The following is a 27,214-nucleotide window of genomic DNA, read 5'->3' as shown; positions in this document are numbered from 1 at the left end:
AAAAAAAAAAAAATAACCTCCATATGCCTAATTAGTTTTCAAAAATTCATAACATTTGAAGCACTGAACTAATTTAGATGATCTACATATCAAATTGAAGCCAATGAGCTAATCATTTATCAAAATATAATATTATATCGTACAATAAAATTACGCAATACAAGAATACACGAGTCAGTTGTTAAAGAGTGTATCGATTAGTATCAGGATAAAAGACTCCCCAGTGTTTCGCTACTCTTCGTACAATTTCCGACATGATGTTATATTCTAAATTTTCTAATTGTTAACATTCTTCGAATAGCTTTAGAATTATATGGCGCATAATATAAACGTTTTACGTGTAAACATACGTTACGCCTTCATGAATCGAAGAACCGAAGGTAGTGCATTGTAAATTATGCGATTCATCCTAACCAATTTAACTTCATTACGATTAAAAACATTTCTCGATGTCACCTGTGCAAGAGCCAATAAACCCTCAACCCTCATTCGGGAAGTTTTACTTTTCGTATTTAATTCAATTATGTCTGCGGCTCTCTTCGAAACTCTTCGAATGATTCTTAGAACATATTATGAATGTCGTGTATTGATACCGTGTCGCGAATGGTTTCAAAGGCTCAGAAGTGATGAAATTATCGTCCACTTTTTCCCAAAAATGGCTGTTTTCAAAAATTCATAACATTTGAAGCACTGAACTAATTTAGATGATCTACATATCAAATTGAAGCCAATGAGCTAATCATTTATCAAAATATATTATTGAATATTGAACCCACAAAAACTGATTTTAATTATTCGGTTCGTCACTTTCACTTCCATTTTTGGAAGAATGTCGGGAGTGAGAATTGAACTCGTGATCTCTGCGTGAGAGATATAGATGTTACCACTACGCCATATCACCTCCACAATTTTAATTATTGATTGTAGTCGTTTTTTGTTGTTTTATTGGCTTTGGACTAGAGGGCGCTATAAAATGGCTTTTTACGGAGTGTGTTCGAAACTGAAAAAAAATAGATTTATTCAGAAATCATATTTTTTTGTTGTATTTTAAGCGTACATACATTATTAATTCGTATAAATATTTAATAATTCAATTTATTGTGTTTATCATGATGATACTGCATCAGTAGAATTATATACATGATTTACATTTAATACGACATGCCGAGGCACCACTCAGTGTCGCATTGGACCTGTAATTGGACATTGGCGATGATAGTGGTACAGTGTGGCGTGGTACGTCTGGTGGCGATCTTCAATATGGGACCACAATTTGGGCCCCGAACTCGATATTTACAAAAATGTTCAATTAAGCCACGGTGATACTGTCTGCAACTTTTTATGAAATGAGGCTGCATGAAACGCATACAATCGTGAGAAGTAAACAACTACATTGTGTTGGTGTGGTTACATTGCTTCCTACTTGCTTCGTTCGAATTCGTCAGTCTATCGAACAAAATTGTTTGTTTCTCTTCGTTAGTTATCGCACAATCAAATTCCGTGCGTACTCCTATCCAGTGTCACCTCGGCCTTAGAGGTAAAAATGTCCAATTAAACGTGTCGCATTACAGGTCTGTCCAATAAGCAAAATGTCGCATTAAATGTAACTTACTGTACGAAGCTCCCACCTTATATATGATGTCTCCCACCGTTTTAAAGACACCTCTACATTCTGTTCAATTTTTAGAGCGTAAACCATCTGTTAATGTTTTCACTGTCTACATTTTCTTACCACAAATCGTTGCCACTTTTTTCTCTCAAGTTCCACTTCTCTTCTCTGCTGGTGGAGTCAGCGAACGGTATCCAACACACACAATCAATATGCAACAAATAGCCTAATGCGATCCTACGTCAACTATGTGGTCGTGTCTCGTACATAATCCATATGTAACATTTTGCTTTGATGTCAAGTTGCAATTGATTTGTTCTGTCGTTTCGATTATAAGTTTCACTCTAGACAACATTCAGCCAACACCACGTTCTAAAGCTGAGAACTAATTTGGAAATATTGCTGCTGTGCCGATTATTCACGCGCCGCTCATTGGTGTATTCTGTGTAATGAAATATTGTGGTAGATTCGTGGCCAAATGGCAGGTTCATAATTTAAATAAATTAGCACCACAAGAGCCCATTTTCAAAAACTAAACATACCGTCTCTTCAATCTAAATAGTAATCAGCTAGCACCATATACTAAAGCTGAAAGTTATTCTGGAATTCGATCATTCAATGTTAGCGAATTCATGTATTTTTCCAGGGGTTCGTGTTCGGGTTCGATTCTCGTTCTGGACGGGAGATTTTTTATCCTACTTGCACTGTGAGAACGTAAGTACCATTCAAGAAGTTTCCGAGTTAAAAGTGGCATTGAAGTTTCCGAGTTAAAAGTGGCATTTAACACGAGTCAGTTGTTAAAGAGTGTATCGATTAGTATCAGGATAAAAGACTCCCCAGTGTTTCGCTACTCTTCGTACAACTTGTGCCATGATGTTATATTCTAAATTTTCTAATTGTTAACATTCTTCGAACAGCTTTAGAATTATATGGCGCATAATATAAACGTTTTACGTGTAAACATACGTTACGCCTTCATGAATCGAAGAACCGAAGGTAGTGCATTGTAAATTATGCGATTCATCCTAACCAACTTACCTTCATTACGATTAAAAACATTTCTCGATTCACCTGTGCAAGAGCCAATAAACCCTCATATTCGGGAAGTTTTACTTTTCGTATTTAATTCAATTATGTCTGCGGCTCTTCAAACTCTTCGAACCTATTATGAATGTCGTGTATTGATACCGTGTCGCGAATGGTTTCAAAGGATCAGAAGTGATGAAATTAGTATCGAAGAAAGGTGAAAGTTTAGATATTAGGTGAAGGAGCTTGAAGATGCAGAATTGAAGGCGCTGCTTCAGCAGGGTTCACTTGAAAAGCCATTTCGTACTGCGCGCGAGTTTCGGAAAAGATACAGGGTCTTTCAGATTAAATGCTCACGCAAAAAAAAATCCAATAGCTCCTTTTAAATTAAAAATTTTTAAAATTTCACTCCGTCGATGGTAACACTGCATTCCCCACTTCGGGACGATGATATTCGGCTACTCGTTCAGTTTGATCGGATGGTTTTTAGTATCAAGATGTACAATTTACAAGAACGTGTATTTTTAGTGAAATCGTATTACTCGAGCAACCGAAGCCCTAATGAAACTTTGTCCAATTATGGTAAAAATTTCAACATTTCTCGTCGTAAATGGCCCAAAAAAGTGTGATCTAACGTCTTGTGAAGAAGTTCGTGGAAACCGGTAGTGTTCTCTATAACAAGGTTGGCAAATGTGGCGCCAACGAACCGCGCGCACGCCGCAGAAAATCGAGCAGTTGCAGCAAAGTGTCCGCGACAATTCCCGCATCAGTCTCACTCGTTTAGCTCAGGAGATCGGGGTGTCCTAGTCCATCACTAACCAAATGTTGACGGAAGACATCCAGATGTTCCCCTACAAAATTTAGATGCTCCAAACACTTTCCCCTCACAACAAAGAGAAACGGCTGGCATTCGACCTTCGGCGCGTATCTCACTCAAAAGCGCGGGAACCTGCCGTACATATGGTTCATCTACGAAGCACATTTCCGGCTAAACGGGTACGTCAGCAAACAAAACTGCCGTATTTGGAGTACTGAAAATCCACACGAGCACGAGACAACAACATTGCATCCTCAACGAGCTACGGTTTAGGATGCAATCAGCTCGTGCGGAATCATCGGCTCAGTGTTTATCGATAGCAACGTCACTGACGCTACCTATCGGGAAATGTTGGAAGATGAAGTCTTCTCTGTCATGATGGCCATGCCCAATTTCAAACGTTTTGTCTTTCAACTGGACGGAGCGAAGCCTTATACCGCCGAAATCGAAGTCGTAATGTTAGAGTTGTGCATGAAGAGTTTTGTTCACCGTTTAAAGTGCGTTTTCGAAGAAAGGGGTGGTCACATCGAAAAAATCTGAAAGACCCTGTACATAAATATATACATCCATTCCATGTCAAACCGATATAGTGGTTTGTGGTTTCGTGGTTTGTTCTTTATCACATAACATTAGACCGGTATTTTTTTATTTTTTTATTAGGGTTACCATTTCCATTTTAGAGTGGTCCATAAAATCATATTTTCCCTTTTATTCAATAATTCATGACTATTGAACTATTGTACCGATTCAGATGATCGACATATCAAAGTAATGATCAATGGGCTATCCTTTTTTTGTTGCATAACAATTGCTGAAAAACCATTTTACTCTTTCTATTTACTGTTCATTAGGCTATTGCAACCTGTTTTTGCTTAACTCAAAAAACGAAAAAATAAAACACTCATTTGATTTCTGGATATGTTATGTATAAAATTATCAGCCTTCAAGAAAAAATATAAAAAATATAGCGCCCTTGGTCCCGAAACCTTGTAAATTATAAAAAACAAATACAATCAATTCTCATGAAACATATAACACGAAGATCATTTTCATTGACACCCTAAACGATACGTTTTGCCTCGTATTTCGAAAAAAGAGACCCAGAGTGTCGATTTTTGACAAGAAAAAAAATCGAAATGACAGTAGATCTCGACGTTATTGACAGTATGGGTAGGTAAGCGCACAATTGAGCAGATGGGAAATGGGATTGCTTCCATTTTACATTAATTTGAACCGAATCGTATTGTATAGCATATCTCTCAAACAAACCTAAGAGAATTTCCGATTCGATTGGTATGTAAATCTTCCGAATTCGTTCGTAGCGAAAAAAGTTCTTTACGTTAACTTTATTTCATGAAAAAGTGATCTGTTTTCTGAAACCCCTGCTGAAAGGCGTAGTTCTTCGTCAATAAATCCGAATGTGACAATCTCCGCTATATTTTGAGTGTTTTGGAAAGAATAAAAATGATGTTTGTCTTTATGTACTATGTGAATATTAAATAACTCGGTATGTATTCAAATAATGATATTTTTTCTATTTATAATTCATTACAATTTCCTAGCAGCTGGCGACAGTTTTGCTGATGCTGTAATAGAAATGCAAAGTATACTGCCGCCACTTTAGTTAGCGATCTCTCTTGTAATAAATTGAATGTATTACCTAAACTAACAATTCCGTTCTGTGTGCAGCTCGTATGTGCTCATAAAAAGCGTGCACAATTAATTCACACCTTTAGAAGAAGATGAAATACTTGTACCGTATTATTGACCATGACTGATATTACACAAATATGCGTTATACATTAGTGAAGTGATGACTCAATGTGGACGGAAATTCGATTTCGGAACTCAACCAACCCTGCATAAATCTTCCCAATAGACTTTCTTTATATGATTTAAAAAAAAGTATGTAAAGAGAGTATCCCTGATAAATTACTTTGGGTCGCGTTTCCGTAGGGGAAAGGGGGTACGACGGACAGATTAAAAACTGCTAACTTGGATATCATATGTTCAAACTGTTTGTTCAAAAATTTAATTATGTTTCCAATATTTTTTTACTTAAATAAAAACAAATACTTGTAGTACGCGTTAAACTGATAATTGGAGGGTCCAACGATTGGTGTAGAATTTTTTTGGTCATTAAATACTTAGTTCTGCCAATTAGCCTATGAATTCATTTTGTATGTAACATAAAAATGAAATTCAATATTTTTACTATTTGCATCAATTGCCTGTTAATCTTACCCACAGTTCCCCTTATGCTAAAATGTGTGCAGAACCGGAGTGACCCACTTTCCTATTGAAAACAACATTAAAATTCTGCAAGCATGCAAGCGTGTTTGCGAATTGAGGAAGAATTATTTCATTAAAACCAAAACAATCGTGTCAACGTTCGTTTTTTATGTAAGCCATTCTTCTGGACATTCGGACGCGCTCTTCTGCAGATATGATTAGAATTGTAATGTTGTCACGACGCACCATCGATGCCATCGATCAGATTAGCATCAGCGCTATTTGGGATTCGTGAAAGTGTGTGGTTAACTGAGAGCCTAATTGTTATTCAATTCCGTGGCTGGTCAAACTCGGACACTCAGAACTTCACTTATATTTGAAAACATTATGGTTTCCCTTCAAAGGTTAGCTCCGTTACGGACAATTGTGTTTAATTGCCTGTGATGTTCGTTACATTACATGGTTTCTGCGACAAAGTTTTAGTGTAATAACAACGATTGTGGCGTTAGCTTCGGATTCCTTTCCATTTCTGGCTGCAACATTGAACATTCTAATTTGTGAAATTTTGAATCACTAAATCATACAACATTTTTACATAAATTGTTTGCAGGATTTCAACATTCTCATCCAATGAATACGGATAGATTGTTTTATGTAATTGGAGCATATAATCATATAAGCTCAAATATGTAAGGTATTATTTGAAGTGTTTAACCTGTAATGCTATCGAGAAACGATTAGTTGATAAGGGCTTCCAGAAAATGCGTCACGAGAAACAGAAACATATATCTTGTTCATCAATGTAAACTATTGAAAGTAACATTAGTATAAGGGGTATTTTTTTTATATTCGTTTTTTTCTGAAATTCAATCAACACATTGTCATATCAAACAGTGTACTTCAAAAAGAAGGTCGTATTTTTCCATTTTGATACATACATATCGCTATCATTACATTGTAAATTTTCTCCCAAATTATTTCAAAAACCTTGTGCTAGTTCTCACCTGTCGTAAAACAAACAATTCACTAGTCCCATTCGGGTTCACACTTCTTCTCAAAACTTCGCACATTGACGTGCAATAAAAATTTGGTCCAAACATTCGTAATCACCAGCGGAGTGCGTTGAGGAGGTAAAGAAATCTACAAATCTTTCGCCAGCTGCAAATCCCATCATGGAAGGACCTAAATAAACAACATTCTGTTTTTTAAATGCCTTTTTTGTACATCATCAATCAACACACATAGCAATTATGGTTTTTTAGCGATAGAACTGGCATATATTGAGGGATAGAAAGCACTGTCGATTTTGTTGTTTCGTTCAAATCTGCGACAGGTTAATGGAAAAGGGATCTTGACTTTCGAAGCCTAACGACGACTTTGGAAAGATTAAAACAGCAAAAAAAGGCATCCAACCTCCTCGTAGCAGAACTGACGCAAGCAGTAATGTATGTTTGCGAAAAAAAGGATAAAAAGACGAACATGATAAAATCATGAGGCGAACATTCTCTCGGTGCCTTTGAAACACACGGCAGACGCCTAGATCTAACGATGATAAGCGGCACTTTTTTATACCATAATTCTTTTACCGTGCATGTTTTTTTGTGTTATCTTTTGTGGATTTGGCAATTAGGAAATTTTATGACGGTGAAATGCTTTGTTCGCAGAAAGGAAACAAACTCTTCTTGCACAATCATTGCGCTGCAGCAGGGTTTAAATGGATTTTCAAAATCTCCAATGATTGGAAAGAATTCGAGTAGGCAAGCAATAGCTGGGCGCTACGAATAGGTAGCCTCTAGTGGACCAAGGCTCTCCTTATACGCATAAAGGATGTACGACTGCGGGATAACATTGGAAGTAAGGGATAAATACAACTGACCAATGCGTTCCGGGTGTCAGTCAGTGGTTGGGAGTAAAGTGGTGAGGATTTTGAAGTGAACAATGTTGAAATTGGGACTTTGGAAACGTTATTGATTATGCGGTGAATGAGGTGCGGATTCTACTCTCATTTTCTTAATTGCCTGTGTGTAGCTCGGAATGTGTGTGTTGAGAAAAATAGTTTCAGTGAATTACATTTAGTGAAGTGATAAGACATGATATAAATTGAATTAGGCTTCAATTATTCTGTGATCCAATAAAACGGAACACACCGAACAAATTACATAGTGTAGATGGTAGGTATGGTAGCATACAGTACAAATTGTTGAAAAATTGTTGAACCTCCAACAAATTTTTTTTCAATTGTATTAGTAAATATTTTGGTTACTTGGCCTTTGTTTTAGCGAATTTCGGTATTGAATACATTTCCAACCATTAGAACTATGTATGTATATAAACGTATTGTTTAAAGTATATTGTGAATTTGCTTTAAAAAAAACTGTAAATTTAGATTTTTTTCATTTTTTCTACTTTGTTTAATGCATTTTATTTGTGCGATCGAAAAATTGGGAAATATGGCTCTGAATGTAGGTTTCAGACCAGAAGTTAAGTTTATTTTTAGAACTTATAACTTGTATGTAACTTGTAAACAATTATTCTTTTTCAAAAATGCTGGACACGTATTTTTTACGTAGGACTACGTTTTTGATTTCTGTGCAGGGGTGTCAGTTTTAAATTTCGAGAACGAGAGGGTTATGTTCGGGATGTAAAGTTTTGAGCGATAACACGTTTTGCCGGCTGAAGGAAGTGTTATGATAAGCCTTCGAAAGATAAAAGGAGTAAGAGTTATATTTGCAACTTATTGACCCAAAAAAATGTACCTCAACAACAGCATTGAAAGCAAACTATTGATATTACAAAAATCTTTAAATGTGTCAGATACACACATTTAAAGATTTTTTTAATATCAATAAAAAAATTGAAAATCCATCTCATTTATGATTGGTCAGCGGTTGACGCATGTCGTAGGCGCATTGTGCTCACCCAGGCCAACCTCATTTATATTTTGCTTGCTTAGAACAAATATAGATTCGAATGTGACTTCCGGGGCGAGGAAAAAAATGAAAGTTGCTTCAGTTGTTTCGTAATATTTTTTCTTTCTTGTTATAATATGCAAGTGCCTAAATCCCAAATTTGGGCGCAATATAATGAAATCTGATTTTTCATTACTTTTAAAAGTAAAGTTAAAATATCGGAGTTTAACATGGTTGGATACGCTTACGAATCTCGAAACAAGTTCTGAAATAACTGGCGTGGGTTTAGAATTGATTAAACGACCTCGAAATATTCGTACCGGAATTTCATGCTCCAAGCAGATAGATCCGGAAAAAAACCATTACTGTATCGGCACAGCAAATCGTTACGTTGATCTGTACTCTTGATATTATATGACTACTATTATGCACAGAGTTCTACTTTATGGCTATAAAATTATTCAAACCGCAATATTATCTATATGGAGAATGACCGAATAGGCTCGAGAGAAGAGTAATAAAATAATTAAATATGTCGATGAACATTCCACTCGTAAAAATAGTCGACAAAATACTAATCGTAGTAAAGTTAATTATCTTCTTATCTCCACATATCCAATAGTAAACTCTTATTTTGAAAAGGAGAAAAGTTATTGTAAAAATATCCAGATGAAGTAATGTTTCTATTGAAGAAAACAATTGTTGAAAAGATGACGATAAATCTGATGACAGCTATGAAGAAGAAGAAGAAAATGAAGTAGATGATCTTCTATATTCATTGCAGAATTTGTTCGTGTTCAGCATCCCGAAATTATGTAAAAGCCATGTTTTTTCGCATTTAACGACACTTTTTTTGCTTGACCAGTATTTGTTTGGAGTCGCCGCACTGTGCCCTGTCCAAAATTAAAGACATTAATAGAAAATAAATGCCTTTATGGAATTTCTTGAAATGAAGAATTGTTTACAAGTTACATAAATTCATAATTACATAAAGGCGTAACTGAACGATATGATTCAAAGCGTCGGTTTTCATGTCGTCTGGTGGAGAGCGCTTATGTATTTTTGCATAATACGTACTGTTCATTCCCTAAAAAAAATGCATCGCAAGTCCCTAGTGACTTTATAAAGGAATTTCCACTGTAGATTTCGAGTTCCAACGGCACGTTTTTCCTGAGTTACACAGTGTACAACCCGACCAGAGCCTTCAGATATTTTTATGCGAAATGTGAGAGGATGGTGATGATGGTGGAACCAACATATAATATCATATGTCCGTGTGTATGTCGACTTCAAAAAGACCGACGCGAAAGCTGTTATAATTATAACACAAAGAAAACAAATAATGCTCGTGATGTATGCGCATTATTTTTTTGAGAGAAAGAACGAATCATGAATCAAATGTTAAGCTTGTTCTACAAATCTGCGCGAACTATCGACTTTATTCAACTTTCTACTGAAGAATTATTGCAACTACAAAAATAAATTTCGAATTGATGACCGAATGAATCTACGTTAAAAAAGCGGTCGTGCTCTGGACACAACCTCCTACGATTTGTTTACCGTAAGAGAATTTGTCTGAATTAAAAAGTATGTTCGAACTTATTGGTGATTATGATGATGCTTTGAGTTACAAAAGCTTTAACTTTTCTCAATTCATTCCCCTCTGGCATTGAAAAAGACCAATTTAGGAACTTAAACTAAACTCTCGGTCTTCAGAAAGGCTATTTGGAATGTCTCGCTGCCTCTGTCGTCTGGTCACTAGCTGGTTGGCTGATGAATCAAGAATGACTTATAGGTGACTTTCTTCCGATAGATGATTCGATATTCGTGAATTCAAACATTATTTCCGGGTTTAAAGTGGTGCCATTGCTCGCTTCAAATGACACTGAAGAGAGAGTAAATAATACTGCTTAAGTTCCCGTTTGCAACTGTTAAGACGCGTCCACATTACGCCAATCGGCCTTGGCCGACTAAATGTGGACGTACCTCCCGGGCTTGTCGACGTGCCGAAAACCGACTCGAATCAAACCGAACCAATCGCATCTCTATCGCATTGGGCTCGCAGCAAACAATCTTTGTGATTGTGGCGATGGCTACCACGACATCGAGCATGTTGTCTGGTCGTGTATCCGGTTCCATGCTGCTCGCTCTCAGCTCTCTAGAGCACTGAGAGCACAAGGCAGACAATCGGATATCCCCGTCCGGGATATCTTAGGTAGCCGGGATCTTGATCTTCTGCTTCATCTATACCTGTTCCTCAGAAACGCCGATGTCAACGTTTAATGATGTTTCCTTCGTTGTGTCCCCGTTTCATATCCCTCCTATCCGATCGATAAACTTTTACTTAGTCGCGGCAATACATACACACACTCTTTACAGATGCACGGGCCGAAGGTTGTGCAGTCCACTGATCATTCAACAAGAGCCAAAGGTTGTACCGCTCATGACAACTCTACACGAGCTGATGATTGCGCCGGCTAGTGACCATTCTATCCTGGATTCCTCGAGTCGAGAAAGACGCACCACGCTAGATATGGGGTACAGACTAGGGGGGCGTTGCTGATTAATGGTCAGCTGCATCCCAATAGGAAGTATCCCGTGTCGGGCACAGGTACAGAGCATTGAAGACTGCAACATACCAATTATGAGAACACTTGTAATACTAACCTCGAGCCAACCGCGAGTAATCGGTTACATATTACTAACATAGTTGTAAGACAAAAATTGTCAAAATATTGGACTCCCGGCCCCGTCAGGCTAACGCCACATGTGCCTTAATAAAATATATATTTTGGGAAAAAAAAACCGAACCCAACCCGAAACAAGTGGGTCCGGATCGAAGAAAGTCGAACCAAAACAAAACGAAGTAAATTATCGTTGACGACATTGTGCTTCGTGTGTTCGTGACGGCTTCGTGCATCCGATGGGGCTTCGGCTTCGTGCACCCGATGGGACGTCCACATTACATAACGAACCGAATGTACCGCCTGGTACAGGCCGATCGGCATCATTCGGCATAATGTGGACGCGCCTTTACAGCGGCAAATACATTCGACAAAAAATAATAAGAAAACGAAGGTCACGAAAATTTCATTCTACGGTTACGGTTGGTGGGTATATGAAAGAGCCACTACCGACGGGCTTGTAACGTACTGCACTTAGTTCCATTCGCTTTGATTCGCAATTGAGTGATCGCAGCGGTACGCTGTGGATATCCAGGCATGTCGTTTCTCGGCGACTGCTGCTTCATCTGGAGACTCACCTGATCGTGCGGGCTGTGAGACACAACAGCTAGTTCGATTGAAACCGGCCCAGCGTAGGTAATTATTGGTGTGCAGAAAACGCTATGTAGCATGAAAATTCGTCATGGTTTGTTTATAAACAAAAATAGTCGCCGTCATTTTTCATCCCCTCTTGCATCTTCCATGCCTTATCCTCATATTGTCGAAAACGAACCACCTGTCAATTCCAGCTCCTTGGTTACAATCTATCAAATGTCACTCAAATATCTCTATGTTGCAAGGTGTTCCTCTAATAATTTTGAAGGGAACAAATATTACTTAAAACTATGACGACGACGTAGGTTGCTGGGATACTTTCAGGCGCAAAAAAATATCGAAGCGGTTTCATGTAGGTGAGGTGGGGGTAATACGGACATGTTAGGCAGAACTTCAAATATATATTTGGAAACTTATGATTCCCAAAACGTAAAAGTAGTTTCTTGTAATGCAATATACTGTTTTTCGACATAATCGGCCGAATGTTTAAAAAAAAAGTTTTTCTATGTTTTTTAATGAAATAAAATAAAAGTACAACATTTTTTGATGCGATAATATGAACATTAGGGTTCCAATGAATGTATGGGAAAATAATCGACTCTAAAATTTTAAAACGTAACCCCACACAAAATGTTCACCATCTCGAAAAAACACCCTATGCAAAATTTCAGCTCAATCGGACTTGAGGGAGAGTTGCGCAAAGCGGTCAAAGTTTGAGTTTTTTGAAAATCCAAAAATCATCCAAGGGGGAGTAAAGGAAATCGGGATTTTATAAAAAAATAGTACGAAATGTCTTAAAATTGCATGACACGTCGAGATTTACAGATATCTAAAAAAAACAAATGTTTTTGTCAAAACTCGACTTTTCTGATATTTTATATATATAAATCAACCATCTGTCCATATTACCATCACTGTCCGTATTATTCGCACTTCCTCTACTGCTATTACTTTTATATATTGGTTGTATGAAAAGTAATTGACGATTTTTTCATTACAAACAAAATACATTTTTTTGTACATATAATGAACGCATAAAGTTGTCATTTTGAAGCTTAAACACTCGAGTTTTGTGAATATGTTATGAACTAATTTTTATCTTGGTGTGTGTAGATGTAGTGGACAAAAATATCGGTAAGAAATGAAAAATCGTTTTTTCTGTTTTTTCAAAGATTTTGTGGACTAAGAAAAATTTTTGCGATCTAATTCAATAGCAAATCCAATAAGCATTATCAACCAGCTTTCATTTGATTCATATGACATTCCTGTAGGACCTTTCAATACAGAGATTGTCCAATAAATAATTATCGCATCGCATAATGAAGAGCAGCTTTGAATATTTTCTTGAAATCGATGCAAAAAAAAATTTTTTTTTCTCCAAACTAGCTGACCCGGGGAACTTTGTCCTGCCCAAAATTATTTCTTTGATATGAATTCTTCCGAACATTCACGTTTTCTTACCGAGCGAACGTTCGTGAATTCAATCTCAGAATTCTCCATTGATTGATCTTTACAAATTTCATTTACTATAAATTTCCTATAACTTCTACCAAAATATTATAATATATAAAAATTTATGTTCAGACATTAATTTCGCTCAAGATCAAGGATGGAAAACAAGGGAGCATGATGTGATTTACGATTAATCGCAAACTGCACAGATCGCAATCTGTGCAAACTGCGACTAACTCCTCACCCATCATAACCAAATGAGTTTCTCTTGGTAACTCTGAGTTGACCAAAGCATTGCTAGACTGAAACTAGTTCGAATAATTGAGTTACTCTCCTTCCTCGTTTTGTTTTCAACTCCTAACAAGAATTTGCTCCATGGGAACGAGTGTCTCTATGACGTACGCTTTACGATTCTCGCTCTCTCGTCCGGGCGTTCAATTTTCCTTTCCGAGCGCGTTTACTCCGATGAAACTGGGTAAAATAAAAAAATGCGCTACAGCGGATAGGACGACTTTAATGTTTCATGTTTCACAGAGGATTTCTCAGATGGTGTTTAAATTAATCTCCAAGAGACTACAAACAATAATCCCTCTCACAATAATCCCTCTCAAATCACTAATTTTATGAGTTAATGTAAATGCGTTATTGGCCAAGGCTATTACGACATCGAACACGTGGTCTTGTGAGATATATTTTTCCGCCAGCCCAAATACAGACCTCTTTTTTCGGGCCCGAGTAAATTGGTGGCTAGAAAAGACCTTGATTACCTTGAATTAATCAAAAAACATAAATTAGCGCAAATATGTCAACATGTGTTTTTTTGTGTAAGCACGTAAATATTTGCTCATAAATTTTTTGGATTGTGGAACTCTACATAATTTGTATACAGATAGACTATCCACAGTTTGTGGGCGAGGGGAATACTCATACAACTCGAATGGATAATGACTATCTGCTATCACAAAGCTTAGACATTTTTTGACGTTTTGTTTTACTATTGATACATTCAAAAAAAAGCTTTATTTTTAAATGTTTTCTTATCCTGAGACTGGCTCACCATATTGCACTGCTACTAAAATCGTAGGCTAACTTCAAGGATATTTCTTATTCATTTTCGGCAAATAATCAATAGAGTGCCGTGTTATGAAACATCAGAATAATAGCAAAAACAATATTACGACCATAAGGTGTTGGACAGGTTATTCCATTGGAATTGGAATATATTCCATTTGATTCCATCTGATCATCTTTAGAAAGGTTAATGACCTTCAAAGGATAAATTTGTCTTGGGCACATTGAATTGATGTTCATGACTTCCAGTCGGACGTTTATTCGCTCTGATAATAATTATGTGGTCCTCACAAAGCATATATTCCAATGCCGTCAGTTCACTGAAATTCTTCGCATACCGTTTCTTACTTAAATGTGAATGTTCAGAATTATTGGAATCTAAAAAACGATTTTGGGCGGGATGAGATTCGCCCAAATCTGCTGGTAATAAAATTAATCAATTGCATCCATTTCCCGTCTGCTGTTCATCGGGCGGGAGACGACAGCAAAATAAAATCGACACGAGACTGAGTCAGCCACTCACTGCGATCAGTGCAATAGAGAATTAAAAATCCCTCGATGAGTGTCGTAAGCTTGAGAGTGTTTGCGCATTTTTGAATCTCACAAAGGCATTGTTGTTTCTTTTATTTTCAAAGGTTGATAATGGAGTGATGGACCAAACGTATGATCTCCTATGAACACAGTGTGTCTCAGCTGCGAAAAATACTGCCGCGATAATTATTAATTTTCATCTTCTGGAAAAAGAAGGATGTTTGTTATACATAGGGGTAGTGGGGGCAAATTGGTCATGCGGGGCAAAGTGGTCACCTGCTTGTTTGGTAGTATAACTATGGACTATAGATGCCGTATTGATAGTCACCTTATGTTTGAAGTGTGTAATGACTTTTAAGTCACGCAAGGGCGAGAATGAACCATGAATCAACCATCTTTAGCTATCTCTACTAAACCACACAAGTGGTATGGCTCCTCAGGGCCATCGGCATAGTATAAATTTTTGTTATTTCTTTGTGAAATTGTGTTTTTGGAAGCGTTTTGATTTTGCTGAAAGACGCTTAAAAAGCACTCGAACATTCAATAAATTCAATGTTTCAGTGTCGCTCTAGATAGCGAGCAATCACCGGTACATGTTTATGTTGAGAGTTAATTTGACAATTTATTCAAATTGACTTCTTCTTGTTTTGAGAATCGTTTGCGCAACTGATTCATTAATCAGTTGGTTCTCGCCTATAGTAATTTCGTATTCGTGCGTTAACAATACGGTCATGTCTGGTGAAAATTCTCATTCTTTGTTTTACCTGTTACTGCTCAGCAGCCCAACGGTTCAATTTTGTTTGTTAACGTATCTATTTAGCCAGTAATGAGCGTCGACGCTGAACACAATAAAATGATCTCAATTGGCGATACACAGTTTTTAAACAGGCCGAATTTTGGTAGTAAAATGAAATGAAATGTAAACGTTGCTTGGGTGTAAGTATTTCGTTAATGAAATGATAATACAAACTAAGCATTGATTCGACACATGTCACAATCTCGCATGATATTTCAACAATAATAGTTAGATAAGCATTGAAATTTTGCAATAATAAATGATTAAAGTAGAAAGAATTGGTAAAATGGGGAATGTTCCAAATGTATTCGTGGATTTAAACAATAGATTTATACACATCGTTTTAACTTGATTTTACATAAATTATTTTGTTTTAAATGATCGTCAACAAGTCCGAGTAAACAGATTGTTTGTTTATTTATTTATTTTATTTATTTATTTGGTAAATCAACAGACACTTTCTGTCCTAATGATATTAATGAAAATTTCTTATCATAACAATGAAATTTCGCCGAACCGCACTTCGTGAAATATGGTAGTCGAAACCCGAAGCTACTTTGTTGAACAGCCGCTGCAAGCCTTGAACGGCTGAGTTGCATCCATAGCTAGTACGACGGAAAGGTACTCGAAGGAAGACGTAGTTTCGTAGAGTTCGAGATTGAATGTTAAAATTGATGTTTTCGAGGATCACTGGGCATTCAGTCCTAGCCATCAAGACGTCATACATCAATAAGGCGCGGTTTAGATCTCTCCGTACATGTAGCGTTTCTAGACTTATTAGTTGGCATCGGCTCTCGTAACTTGGAAGCTGATGAGGGTTGTTCCACGGTAGATGCCGTAAAGCGAACCGAATAAACCGTTTCTGCACGGCTTCAATCCTGTTGACTCCACTCAGGTAGAATGGATTCCAAATCGATGAGCAATATTCCAGCGTAGAGCGAACTAAAGCACTGAATAGAGATTTCAAGCAATAGACATCGGTGAAATCTCTCGCAATACGCATAATGAACCCAAGGCTGCGGGAGGCTTTGCCTACGACGTAGTTGACATGTGCTTTGAAGTTGAGTTTGGTGTCCAAATAAACACCCAGATCCTTCACACATTCGACTTTGTCTAGTGGAACACCATCTAGATGATAGTCGAAATGAATTGGATCTTTTCTTCTTGAGAAAGTGATCGTTGAGCATTTATTCGGATTCAGTGTCATACGATTGTTCACACACCATATCTGGAAAATTTCCAATTGCCGTTGGAGAGATAATGCGTCAACCTCAGACTTCACGTGGCAAACAGCTTCAAATCGTCTGCGAAGGAAAGCCGAGGGCCCTCCAAGACTAGATTTACATCATTGAAGTAGATCAAAAAAATCAAGGGACCGAGATGACTTCCCTGAGGTATTCCTGATGTAGCCGAAAATTCAACAGAGAGGCCATCGCCAATTTTCACCGTGAGAGAGCGTCCGGTCAAATAGGATTTCAACCAATGCAGGAGATTTCCGCTGAAACCAAGCTTGTCTAACTTTTGCACTGCAATATCGTGGTTGATTTTGTCGAAGGCGGCTGACAGGTCGGTGTAGATAACATCCGTTTGGTTCACACCATTGGACATTGCATCGAATATGTACGTTGTGAAAGAGAGAAGATTCGTTGTGGTAGAACGCTTCGGCATGAATCCATGTTGATCGATGGAAATGTATTGCTTGCAATGGGAAAATATCGGTCCCATAACTACGAGTTCAAAAAGTTTAGAAACCGCGCTCAGGGCAGAGATTCCTCGATAGTTATCAACGTTCATTTTGTCCCCTTTTTTGTGGATCGGAAAAATGTATGCTCTCTTCCAAAGCGACGGAAAGATACCCGTTGACAAGGACAAGCTGAACAAAATCCGCATTGGAGACATCAATCCAACAGCACATTATTTTAAAATCAATGATGGGATTCCATCCGGTCCAACAGATTTCGAGGATTTCAATTTGTTGAACGCTGATTGTAGCATTGAATCGTCGACATCGATGCGGAAAAAAGAGTTGTTCTGAAGTGGAACGCTTCTTGTGGCCATTGAGAGTTGCTCTTGAGAAAGGCTCTCATTTGAGAAAATACTTGAAAACTTCGCTGAGAAAAGATTGCAAATCCCTTGAACATCAGACGCGCTTTGTCCGTTAAGGAACATAGATAATGGAAGTCCCGACTCTTTACGTTGCTCATCGACGTATTTCCAAAATGATTTTGGATCTCTTCTAAACTTTCTTTGAACCCCACGTAGATATATTGCATGGCATCGTTTGCACGTTCTTTGGTACTGATGGTTCAGTCGTAAATAGTGTTGCTTGAAGATTGGGAGACGGTTCTTTGAATATCTCCTGAGTGCAGCCCTCTTGGCAGTTTTGAGTCGTCGAATTTCGATGGTTTGCCACGGTTGGTGAGTAGATGAATGTCTATTTTTCTTAGGAACATGCCTGTCAATTAGGTAGCTCATGATGTTCGTGAAGGTTTGAACAGCACCGTCCATGTCGTCCTTGTCCAAAATTGCGTTCCAGTCAATATTCAAGAGCACATTAATTATGCTACTGATGTCAGCATTTTTAAAATCGTAGTAGACGGCGATAGGAACGGCGCTGAAACTATTCGCAGAAACTTCCAGTGCTAAACATAGTGGAGGGTGATGAGGTACTAATTTCACAAGAGGCGCTGGTGCTACCGATAGTGTTGGAGCTTCGTCAGTTTTACTCGCAAAGCAAAGGTCGAGCATGCGGCCGTTCTCATTACTAACGGAATTGATTTGCTGAAGCAAGTTGGAGCTATAGCCGTCTAATAAAGCGTTCGTACCCGCATGATTGGCGTAGAAAACACGAAAAAAGGTTATGTAGGTAAAAAAATAAGAATTCAAGACACATTAACAACATAATTTTGTGTTGTATTCGACCAAACTAACAACCAACACTATACATTTGTCAGGTATAGCTTTTTTATTGTTACTCTGTGAAATCATTATGAAGCAAAGCAGATATTTTTACATAAGTCTCGTCCTCCTTAAGGTGCTCATACACTGTTTGACCAAAGCCAAATATTTGACTCTTTTTGACAGATAAAATTTGATCAACGTGTAGGGATCGAATATATTCAACACAAAACACAACAAGCAAATATTCAGTTATTGGATATCTAAAATAATTTTCGGTTTGTTCTTCAAACTTTATTAAGTTATCCTTAATATTTCAGTCGATTTTTTTCCATGTTCGATGTTTGACATTGTTTGTCTTTGTTGATAATTCACGAGTGGCATACAAAATAGTGTTTGTACAAATTTCAAACCAAATTTGATCTGTCAAAAAATGTCAAATATTTGACCTCAGGGCAAACAGTGTGCGGCCACCTTTTGGAACAAAAACAAACAAAGAAACATATTTATGGGGTTACTGTAACAGCTAGATCTGATGATATCAGTTATGTCATGCTAGCTTCGTCTTGATATACAGGGTGGGCCATTTAAAGTGGAAGGATATGTTTTTGCAATAGCAAAGTAAAGAAGTGGAATTTAAAAAAAAAATTTTAAATTCATTTATTTTGGTCCAAGGATATTTGTTCTAACTACTTTTTGATTAGGATATCTCGTAAATGACCGCCTCTGGCCTTGACCGCAAAATGTGCCCTTCTTTCGGCATTTTCCATCACTTTGCCCAATGTTTCGGCCGATATGGCAGCAATTTCTTGTCGGATTTTGTCTTTCAGCGCAGCCAGGGTCCTTGGTTTACCAGTGTATACCTTGGATTTTAAATATCCCCATAAAAAAAGTCAGGAGGCGTCAAATCAGGTGATCTCGGTGGCCAGTCATTATCGCCGTTTTTCGATATTAATCTTCGGGGGAACATTTCGCGCAATAATTTGGTCGTGGCAGCCGCTGTATTGCATGTAGCGCCGTCCTGTTGGAACCAGTAATTGTCCAATTCATTTTCACGAACAAATGGCAATAAAAAATCGGTTATCATTGTCCGATAACGCTCCCCATTCACGGTTACCGTTGCTCCATTTTCGTTTTCAAAGAAGTACGGGCCGATGACTTTATCGGCATAAATGCCACACCACACAGTAACTTTTTGGTCGTAAAGAGGTTGCGTTTCGATGAATTGAGGGTTTTCAGTAGCATAAAACCGACAATTTTGTTTATTCACTCCTCCATTCAAGTTGAAATGCGCCTCATCGGACATTATGATTTTTTGCCAAAAGCCACGTTCATTTTTGGCCATTTCGATGGTCAATTTCGCAAAATCAAGTCGACGTGGTAAGTCGTAAGTCAGATGGGCTAAGTTGTTGAGCCATTTGAATTTTATACGGAAACATTTTCAAATCAACACGAATTATGCGTCGGAGAGTGGTTCGAGCGATGCCTAACTCTTGCGAACGATGGCGACCTGATGTCGATGGAGTCTCTGCAACACTGGCTCGAACGGCATCAATATTCTCGTCGAAACGTCTTGGTCGTCGCTGGACAGATGACTGGCATTACCAACACTACCAGACGATATAAATTTGGCATATAATCGACTTATAGTGTTGTCTCCAGGCGATGTTTTAACTTTATTTTTATTTTTCCACGCACGTTTAGTTAACACAATTGAGAAGTTATTTTGAATGTACAGCTGAACAATTTCAGCGCGTTGTTTAGGTGTGTATTGTTCCATGGTTAAAATTGTACTGAAATGACGCTTCCAACGCGGTATGACATTTGTTAATCTGACATCTCTGTCAAAAGTTATGGGGTTGCCAGATGCTTCCACTTTAAATGGCCCACCCTGTATTAAGATAAATATTTGAAAGTTCAACAATCATGTCAGCTCAAATCAGTATTAACGGATTTCACAACTTTCATTACAATAGAATAAAATCATTAGTATGAAATTTTGGATGACTATTTATAAATACATACAGCAAATCCAATACTATCAATGCTATATAATTGGGACTACCATTGCAATTGGAACCTTCCCGTTTCTCGGGAATATAGTCATAGAAAATATGTCACTGAAATATCAATTTAAACTCTATCTTACCATTAATTCCAGATTTTTTCTTTTTATGCGACAGGTAAAAACACGGACATTCTAAGGCTTTCCATGGTTGTATTGTGAGTATAATGGGTTTTGTGTGTTTTTATGGTGGGGTATTAAAGTTAGCCAAAAAAAACTTGATTGAATCAATTCTAAATTTATTACAGATTTGTAGACAACTGCATTACACATCATAAAAATTCTTTTTAGGTTGGATTCTCGTCACCGTGTGATCATTATCACTTCACATCATGAAGAAACATTTAATACTCGCTTCGGGAACGTAATCCCTCCAATTAATTGCGGTTTTTGCTCAAGCACATTCACGTTCATCGAGTATTATCCAATCAGCTATAATCGAATCGCGCTGAGATAAGAAAGCCGTCATGTCGGTACAAATTTATCTCAAGATATCGCATTGATATCGTGAGCCAAAGCAGCAGACATTCGATTGGTGACTTTTTAAAGAGAAGCTAGATGCAAAACAAAGTGTTTCAATCCATTGGCAATCAGTTCCGAATGTATCCGGTTTGTTATTCCTTATGCTGGCGATGCACATTCCAAGCTGCCTTACATAATCGGCCCTCGGAATATTTTGTATAATGTTAATCCTCAAATCAATGTGGATTGTGATGCAATCTGAACGAAGTAGAGCTGTTACCGTTAGAAACGAAGGAATGCTAGTGACTGGTCTTTCCGTCATGGTATTATCACATTTCCATTACTGATTTGATCTGGATTATCATGACATTCGTTATGAATCGACATGCGAACGAATTTTCGATGAATTCTTTGTCTCATTCAATTTGTCCATTCATTGTTTTTTTCACGATGATATTAAAAGTTTTTCTGAAGGTTAGCGGATGTCGAGGATGTTCTGTATTTTCAGGAATTATGGCAAAACCTGCATTTCTTCGTCGCTTGTATTCTTCCTTGAAAATTGAAAATTGAAAATTGAAAATTGAAAATTGAAAATTGAAAATTGAAAATTGAAAATTGAAAATTGAAAATTGAAAATTGAAAATTGAAAATTGAAAATTGAAAATTGAAAATTGAAAATTGAAAATTGAAAATTGAAAATTGAAAATTGAAAATTGAAAATTGAAAATTGAAAATTGAAAATTGAAAATTGAAAATTGAAAATTGAAAATTGAAAATTGAAAATTGAAAATTGAAAATTGAAAATTGAAAATTGAAAATTGAAAATTGAAAATTGAAAATTGAAAATTGAAAATTGAAAATTGAAAATTGAAAATTGAAAATTGAAAATTGAAAATTGAAAATTGAAAATTGAAAATTGAAAATTGAAAATTGAAAATTGAAAATTGAAAATTGAAAATTGAAAATTGAAAATTGAAAATTGAAAATTGAAAATTGAAAATTGAAAATTGAAAATTGAAAATTGAAAATTGAAAATTGAAAATTGAAAATTGAAAATTTGAAAATTGAAAATTGAAAATTGAAAATTGAAAATTGAAAATTGAAAATTGAAAATTGAAAATTGAAAATTGAAAATTGAAAATTGAAAATTGAAAATTGAAAATTGAAAATTGAAAATTGAAAATTGAAAATTGAAAATTGAAAATTGAAAATTGAAAATTGAAAATTGAAAATTGAAAATTGAAAATTGAAAATTGAAAATTGAAAATTGAAAATTGAAAATTGAAAATTGAAAATTGAAAATTGAAAATTGAAAATTGAAAATTGAAAATTGAAAATTGAAAATTGAAAATTGAAAATTGAAAATTGAAAATTGAAAATTGAAAATTGAAAATTGAAAATTGAAAATTGAAAATTGAAAATTGAAAATTGAAAATTGAAAATTGAAAATTGAAAATTGAAAATTGAAAATTGAAAATTGAAAATTGAAAATTGAAAATTGAAAATTGAAAATTGAAAATTGAAAATTGAAAATTGAAAATTGAAAATTGAAAATTGAAAATTGAAAATTGAAAATTGAAAATTGAAAATTGAAAATTGAAAATTGAAAATTGAAAATTGAAAATTGAAAATTGAAAATTGAAAATTGAAAATTGAAAATTGAAAATTGAAAATTGAAAATTGAAAATTGAAAATTGAAAATTGAAAATTGAAAATTGAAAATTGAAAATTGAAAATTGAAAATTGAAAATTGAAAATTGAAATTGAAAATTAAAAATTGAAAATTGAAAATTGAAAATTGAAAATTGAAAATTGAAAATTGAAAATTGAATATTGAAAATTGAATATTGAAAATTGGAAATTGGAAATTGGAAATTGGAAATTGGAAATTGAAAATTGAAAATTGAAAATATTTGTTTCTCCTTAAAATTTTTTGCTAGTTTTGGAATGAAAAATCACATGAAATGAGAAGGAGAATACAAAGGTTAGTCCATTTGTTCGTAACCCAATCATTTCAATTCAACCGTTGATAATTTCTGGAAAATCTGGTTTTTAGATACATATTGGTGTCTAACGCGATTGTGTTCCTTCTTTTAGACAAACAGACTATCAATCATTCTTCGCAGGGTCTTTTCATAATGTTACTTCGAGGCAGGCAAAGCAGACATACTTCTCAAAATAACACTTCCAATCGAATTTAACTGAAATTTTTTTCGATACTATAAACCAATAAATAATTCCCCACCCACCGATGGAAATGTTGGGAACTGAACGTAACATGCTGTTTTGTTGGTGTCAAAACGGAAGGCTACCGACATGAATTTTAGTTGTGTAAAGTTCACAGCAGTAAATCAGAAAGCGCATTCTGAAAATGTTTTCCCTGGTCGGACTTGACAGAACGAATAAATATAACACATAAACATGTCTTTGAAATGTCAAAACGATCTCCGCGGGAGACAAATTAAAAAGGTAAACAGATGAATCTTTACGAAGTATTAATTATCTTTTCGATATCTTCGCTGCATTTCAGCATCCAAAGTTCGAATCCGTCTCGCTCCGATAGCACCGATCTGAGGTGGTAATGCAAACCATGAGCAAAAAAAAAGCAGCAAAAACCTTCCATGTGTCTTATTTATATTGAAATAAAAAAAGGAACTGGTAACTGGTATCAGGTAGTAGAGTATGCTATTTCTAAAGCCCGAACTGCTCTTTGGGCATGTAGTAGTATATTCGGAAAAAAATGGGGTCTAAAACCGAGAATGATTCACTGGGTATACTCGGCAATTGTGAGACCCAGGTTAAGTTATGCTTCGTTAGTGTGGTGGCCTAAAACAACACAAATATCAGCTCAGAAAAAGCTTGATAAACTACAACGTCTGGCATGCCTATCAATAACTGGAGCAATGCCCAGTATTCCTTCCAAAGCCCTAGATGCTCTTTTATACCTTCTACCCCTGCACCAATATGTGCAACTTGAAGCGGAAAAAGGTGCTCTTAGGCTTAAACGTACGAAACAATTCCAACAAGGAGATCTTAAGGGGCACTTGCAAATCCTGAAAGATTTTCAACTGAATCCTATATTAATCATGAACGAAGACTGGATGGAAACAGAGACTAACTTCAGCGTTCCTTTCAAAGTGATTGAATTCAATCGCAGCGTATGGGAAGAAGGTGGTCCAATAACTCGTCCGGGATCACTCGTGTTTTACACAGATGGGTCAAAAATTGGAAAATCTACAGGAGCTGGGATTACTGGACCAGGGATAGATGTCTCAATTCCAATGGGACAGTGGCCTACAGTTTTTCAAGCAGAAATACATGCTATTCTAACATGTACAAACATTTGTTTGGCTAGGAAACACAGGTATGCCAGTATCTGTATTTTCTCAGATAGCCAAGCAGCTCTAAATGCATTGAAAGCATATACTTGTCAGTCAAAGCTAGTTTGGGAATGTATTCTTTCTTTAAAAAAACTAGCTGTAACTAATGACGTTAATCTATACTGGGTGCCTGGTCACTGCGGTATAGAAGGTAATGAAAAAGCTGATCTTCTAGCAAGATTAGGATCTTCAACTAAATTCGTCGGACCTGAGCCATTTTGCGGATTATCTACATCCTGTCTGAAATCCGAGCTCAAATCCTGGAAAATATCGATGATTGAAGCCAACTGGAGAGCTCTATCAACATCACGACAATCAAGATCATTCATTACACCTTGTAATAGAATAACACGCAGCCTACTCAGCTTGAATAAAGCCGATCTGAGTATGTTGACTGGGCTATTGACCGGACATTGTCCGAGCAGGTATCATCTCAAAAAAATTGGGAAAATAACGGATGATAAATGTCGTTTCTGCAATTTTGATGCTGAAACTTCGGAACATTTACTGTGTCAATGCAGTGTATTGATTCAGCAAAGACTGCGGATTCTTGGAAAGGGCATTCTTATGCCTAACGAGATATGGTCTGCTGAACCAAAAAAGGTAAGAAACTTCTTAAAAGAAGTCATACCTTCTTGGGGGGAGATGCAAAGTCCTAGTGCGACTATCACTTATTCCTTGAGTGATGGAACGAACTGACAGCGCATATATAGTAAACTGGAGTGCACCACAATAGATCAAACTAATGGTCGCAGTGGTTCAATGCTCCTACAGAAGAAGAAGGTATCAGGTAGTAGCACTTTTTAGGGGACTGCTCGAGGCGACGTGCCGTTCGATGTTACCAGTGCGCAAAGTGGTGTGGTTCACGTTGTTGCCAGACAACTTGAAACCAAGCACAAGGTCAAGTTTCCTGTAAACTTTCTCTTTCATCGCTCCGAGCGAGAAAGAGAAAGGGCACCGGAGCGCAATCCGGATGAAGGAAAAAAACAACATCTCCAATTATGGATCCATACCAATCGGTTATCGGAATTGGACGCATGCGGCGTAATCACGCATTTGAGCACCCCGCGCACAAATCGCAGTATCATTTCGGTCTGATATCAAGATATTGAAAGGGATGTAGCCATTTTGGGGAGACCGATTCAAGAGTTGAACAAATATTATAATAAATGTTAAATGTAATAGAACGAAGAATTAACATATATTTTAAAATTTCCATAAAAGATTTAATAATGATTAATAATGATATTAGTCTAACCTTCTAATTGCGCAAGCTCTCATCTCCATTCAGGAGTGACAATTCAAAGACATGTGAGAATTAAAGAAATGTTTTCATTATAGAACAATAAAAATGGAATAATCAATTAATTTTTTGATGAAACTTTATGAAAAATTTGAGATGCTCTTGCTAACTACTTTGCTTTGCTTTTTTCATCTTCTTTCTTCTTTCTTCTATTTTCTTTCTTTTTTCTTTCTTCTTTCTTCTTTATTATTTCTTCTTCTTTCAATTTTCAAAACAAAGTGTAATTTGAATCAGTGGTTAATGGGAAACCATATTTTGTTTCATTTGAGAACCCTTCAAAGTATTATCGGAATCGGTCCACGGGTTCCGGAGATATAGTGGGAACAAATTCAGTGACTGTAAATTCCAGAACCCCAAAACAGCACAAAACCCGCCATTTGGAGCATAAAACATCATGATTTTTCAAAGCTAGCTTATTTGCGAAGGCTCCGAGCCTATATAGCCCTCATTAACGTTCCCGAGGGAAGTGACCACTTCATGACCAGAACCAAATCCCATCATGCGACATATTGGACTTCTTGGTTTGTCAATACTAGCTGATTGGTGACCATTTTTTTATGTCCCCATTAGGATAACCTGGACGTTCTCCGAATGAAGTGCAGCTCAAACATTAGATCGAGATACAGGTCGAGCTCGATTATATACAGACTCGATTATATGTGATTCGATTATATAAAATTTTGGACTCGATTATATACAGTTTTGAAAAAAAAATTGTTTTTATATTTCAAATATGACTTATTTCAAGAAGAAATATAACCTTTCAACGTTAAGTGGCTATTACATGTACGGTGGGGTAAAAATCGTGATTTTTTAAGATTTTGCTTGAATTTTCACCAAGAATTGTTTATACCGATATTGCAGCCAATTTAAGAACGATAGAAGTTCGTGTCAAAGAACAAATTGTAGAGCGGAGCAAAAAATTCAATTTAATTGATAAAAACAATCCAGTTTAATATAAATTTTTAGAATAAAATTAATAAAAAACTATTAAAAATTATTAACTCTTATGTTTTTCACTTCTAAAATGTTATTAAAATCCACTTATTTAGATGGTCCACTACTATATCCTGTACTAAATTTTCTCATCTTTCAAATGAAAGCATCTTCTGTAGCGTACATTGTAATGTAGAGCCAATTTGAGGCAACAGAGACCGAAACAAAAAAAAACTCTGTCATTGTTGAAATTCGAACATGTGCGTAGAAGAATTTTTTTCATCGAATGATCGTCTATCACCTTCTGAGAGAATCCGGTTAAATTTATTTTTTTCGTGTGAGAAAGGTGTTTTCTGACTATAAGGGGATGAATCAAAAACCAAATTCCTCTTTAATATTCAAAAAACAAAAAATACATACAACAAAAAACATTTATTTTTTTGACTCGA

General features: G+C 36.3%; 2 protein-coding genes across 10 annotated transcripts in view; both read left to right on the top strand.

Moving 5' to 3' along the window:
• The window catches only part of LOC129769760 (mucin-2-like), a 256,566-nt gene that overhangs the window by 207,193 nt on the left and 22,159 nt on the right, over positions 1-27,214 (top strand). Inside the window, exons 1-2 of one of the 9 annotated variants that reach the window (XM_055772215.1) lie at positions 7,594-7,855; positions 20,803-20,842. The exons of 7 other annotated variants lie outside the window; for them this stretch is intronic. In XM_055772215.1, the coding sequence (XP_055628190.1) occupies positions 20,832-20,842 (11 nt within the window). In that variant the 5' untranslated portion in view covers positions 7,594-7,855; positions 20,803-20,831. Of the gene's footprint in view, positions 1-7,593; positions 7,856-20,802; positions 20,843-27,214 lie in introns of those variants that run through there. One more of the 9 variants, XM_055772224.1, reaches the window with a different exon arrangement.
• The window catches only part of LOC129769762 (uncharacterized), a 125,004-nt gene continuing 121,647 nt past the window's right edge, over positions 23,858-27,214 (top strand). The window contains exon 1 of the mRNA XM_055772228.1: positions 23,858-25,309. Coding sequence (XP_055628203.1) covers positions 23,906-25,225 — 1,320 coding nt within the window. The 5' untranslated portion in view covers positions 23,858-23,905 and the 3' untranslated portion in view covers positions 25,226-25,309. The remainder of the gene's footprint in view (positions 25,310-27,214) is intronic.

Source organism: Toxorhynchites rutilus, chromosome 2, assembly GCF_029784135.1.
Source record: "Toxorhynchites rutilus septentrionalis strain SRP chromosome 2, ASM2978413v1, whole genome shotgun sequence".
Lineage (NCBI taxonomy): Eukaryota > Metazoa > Arthropoda > Insecta > Diptera > Culicidae > Toxorhynchites > Toxorhynchites rutilus.
The sequence above is the reverse complement of the archived record's forward strand: the minus strand, read 5'-3'. Positions and strand labels throughout refer to the sequence as shown.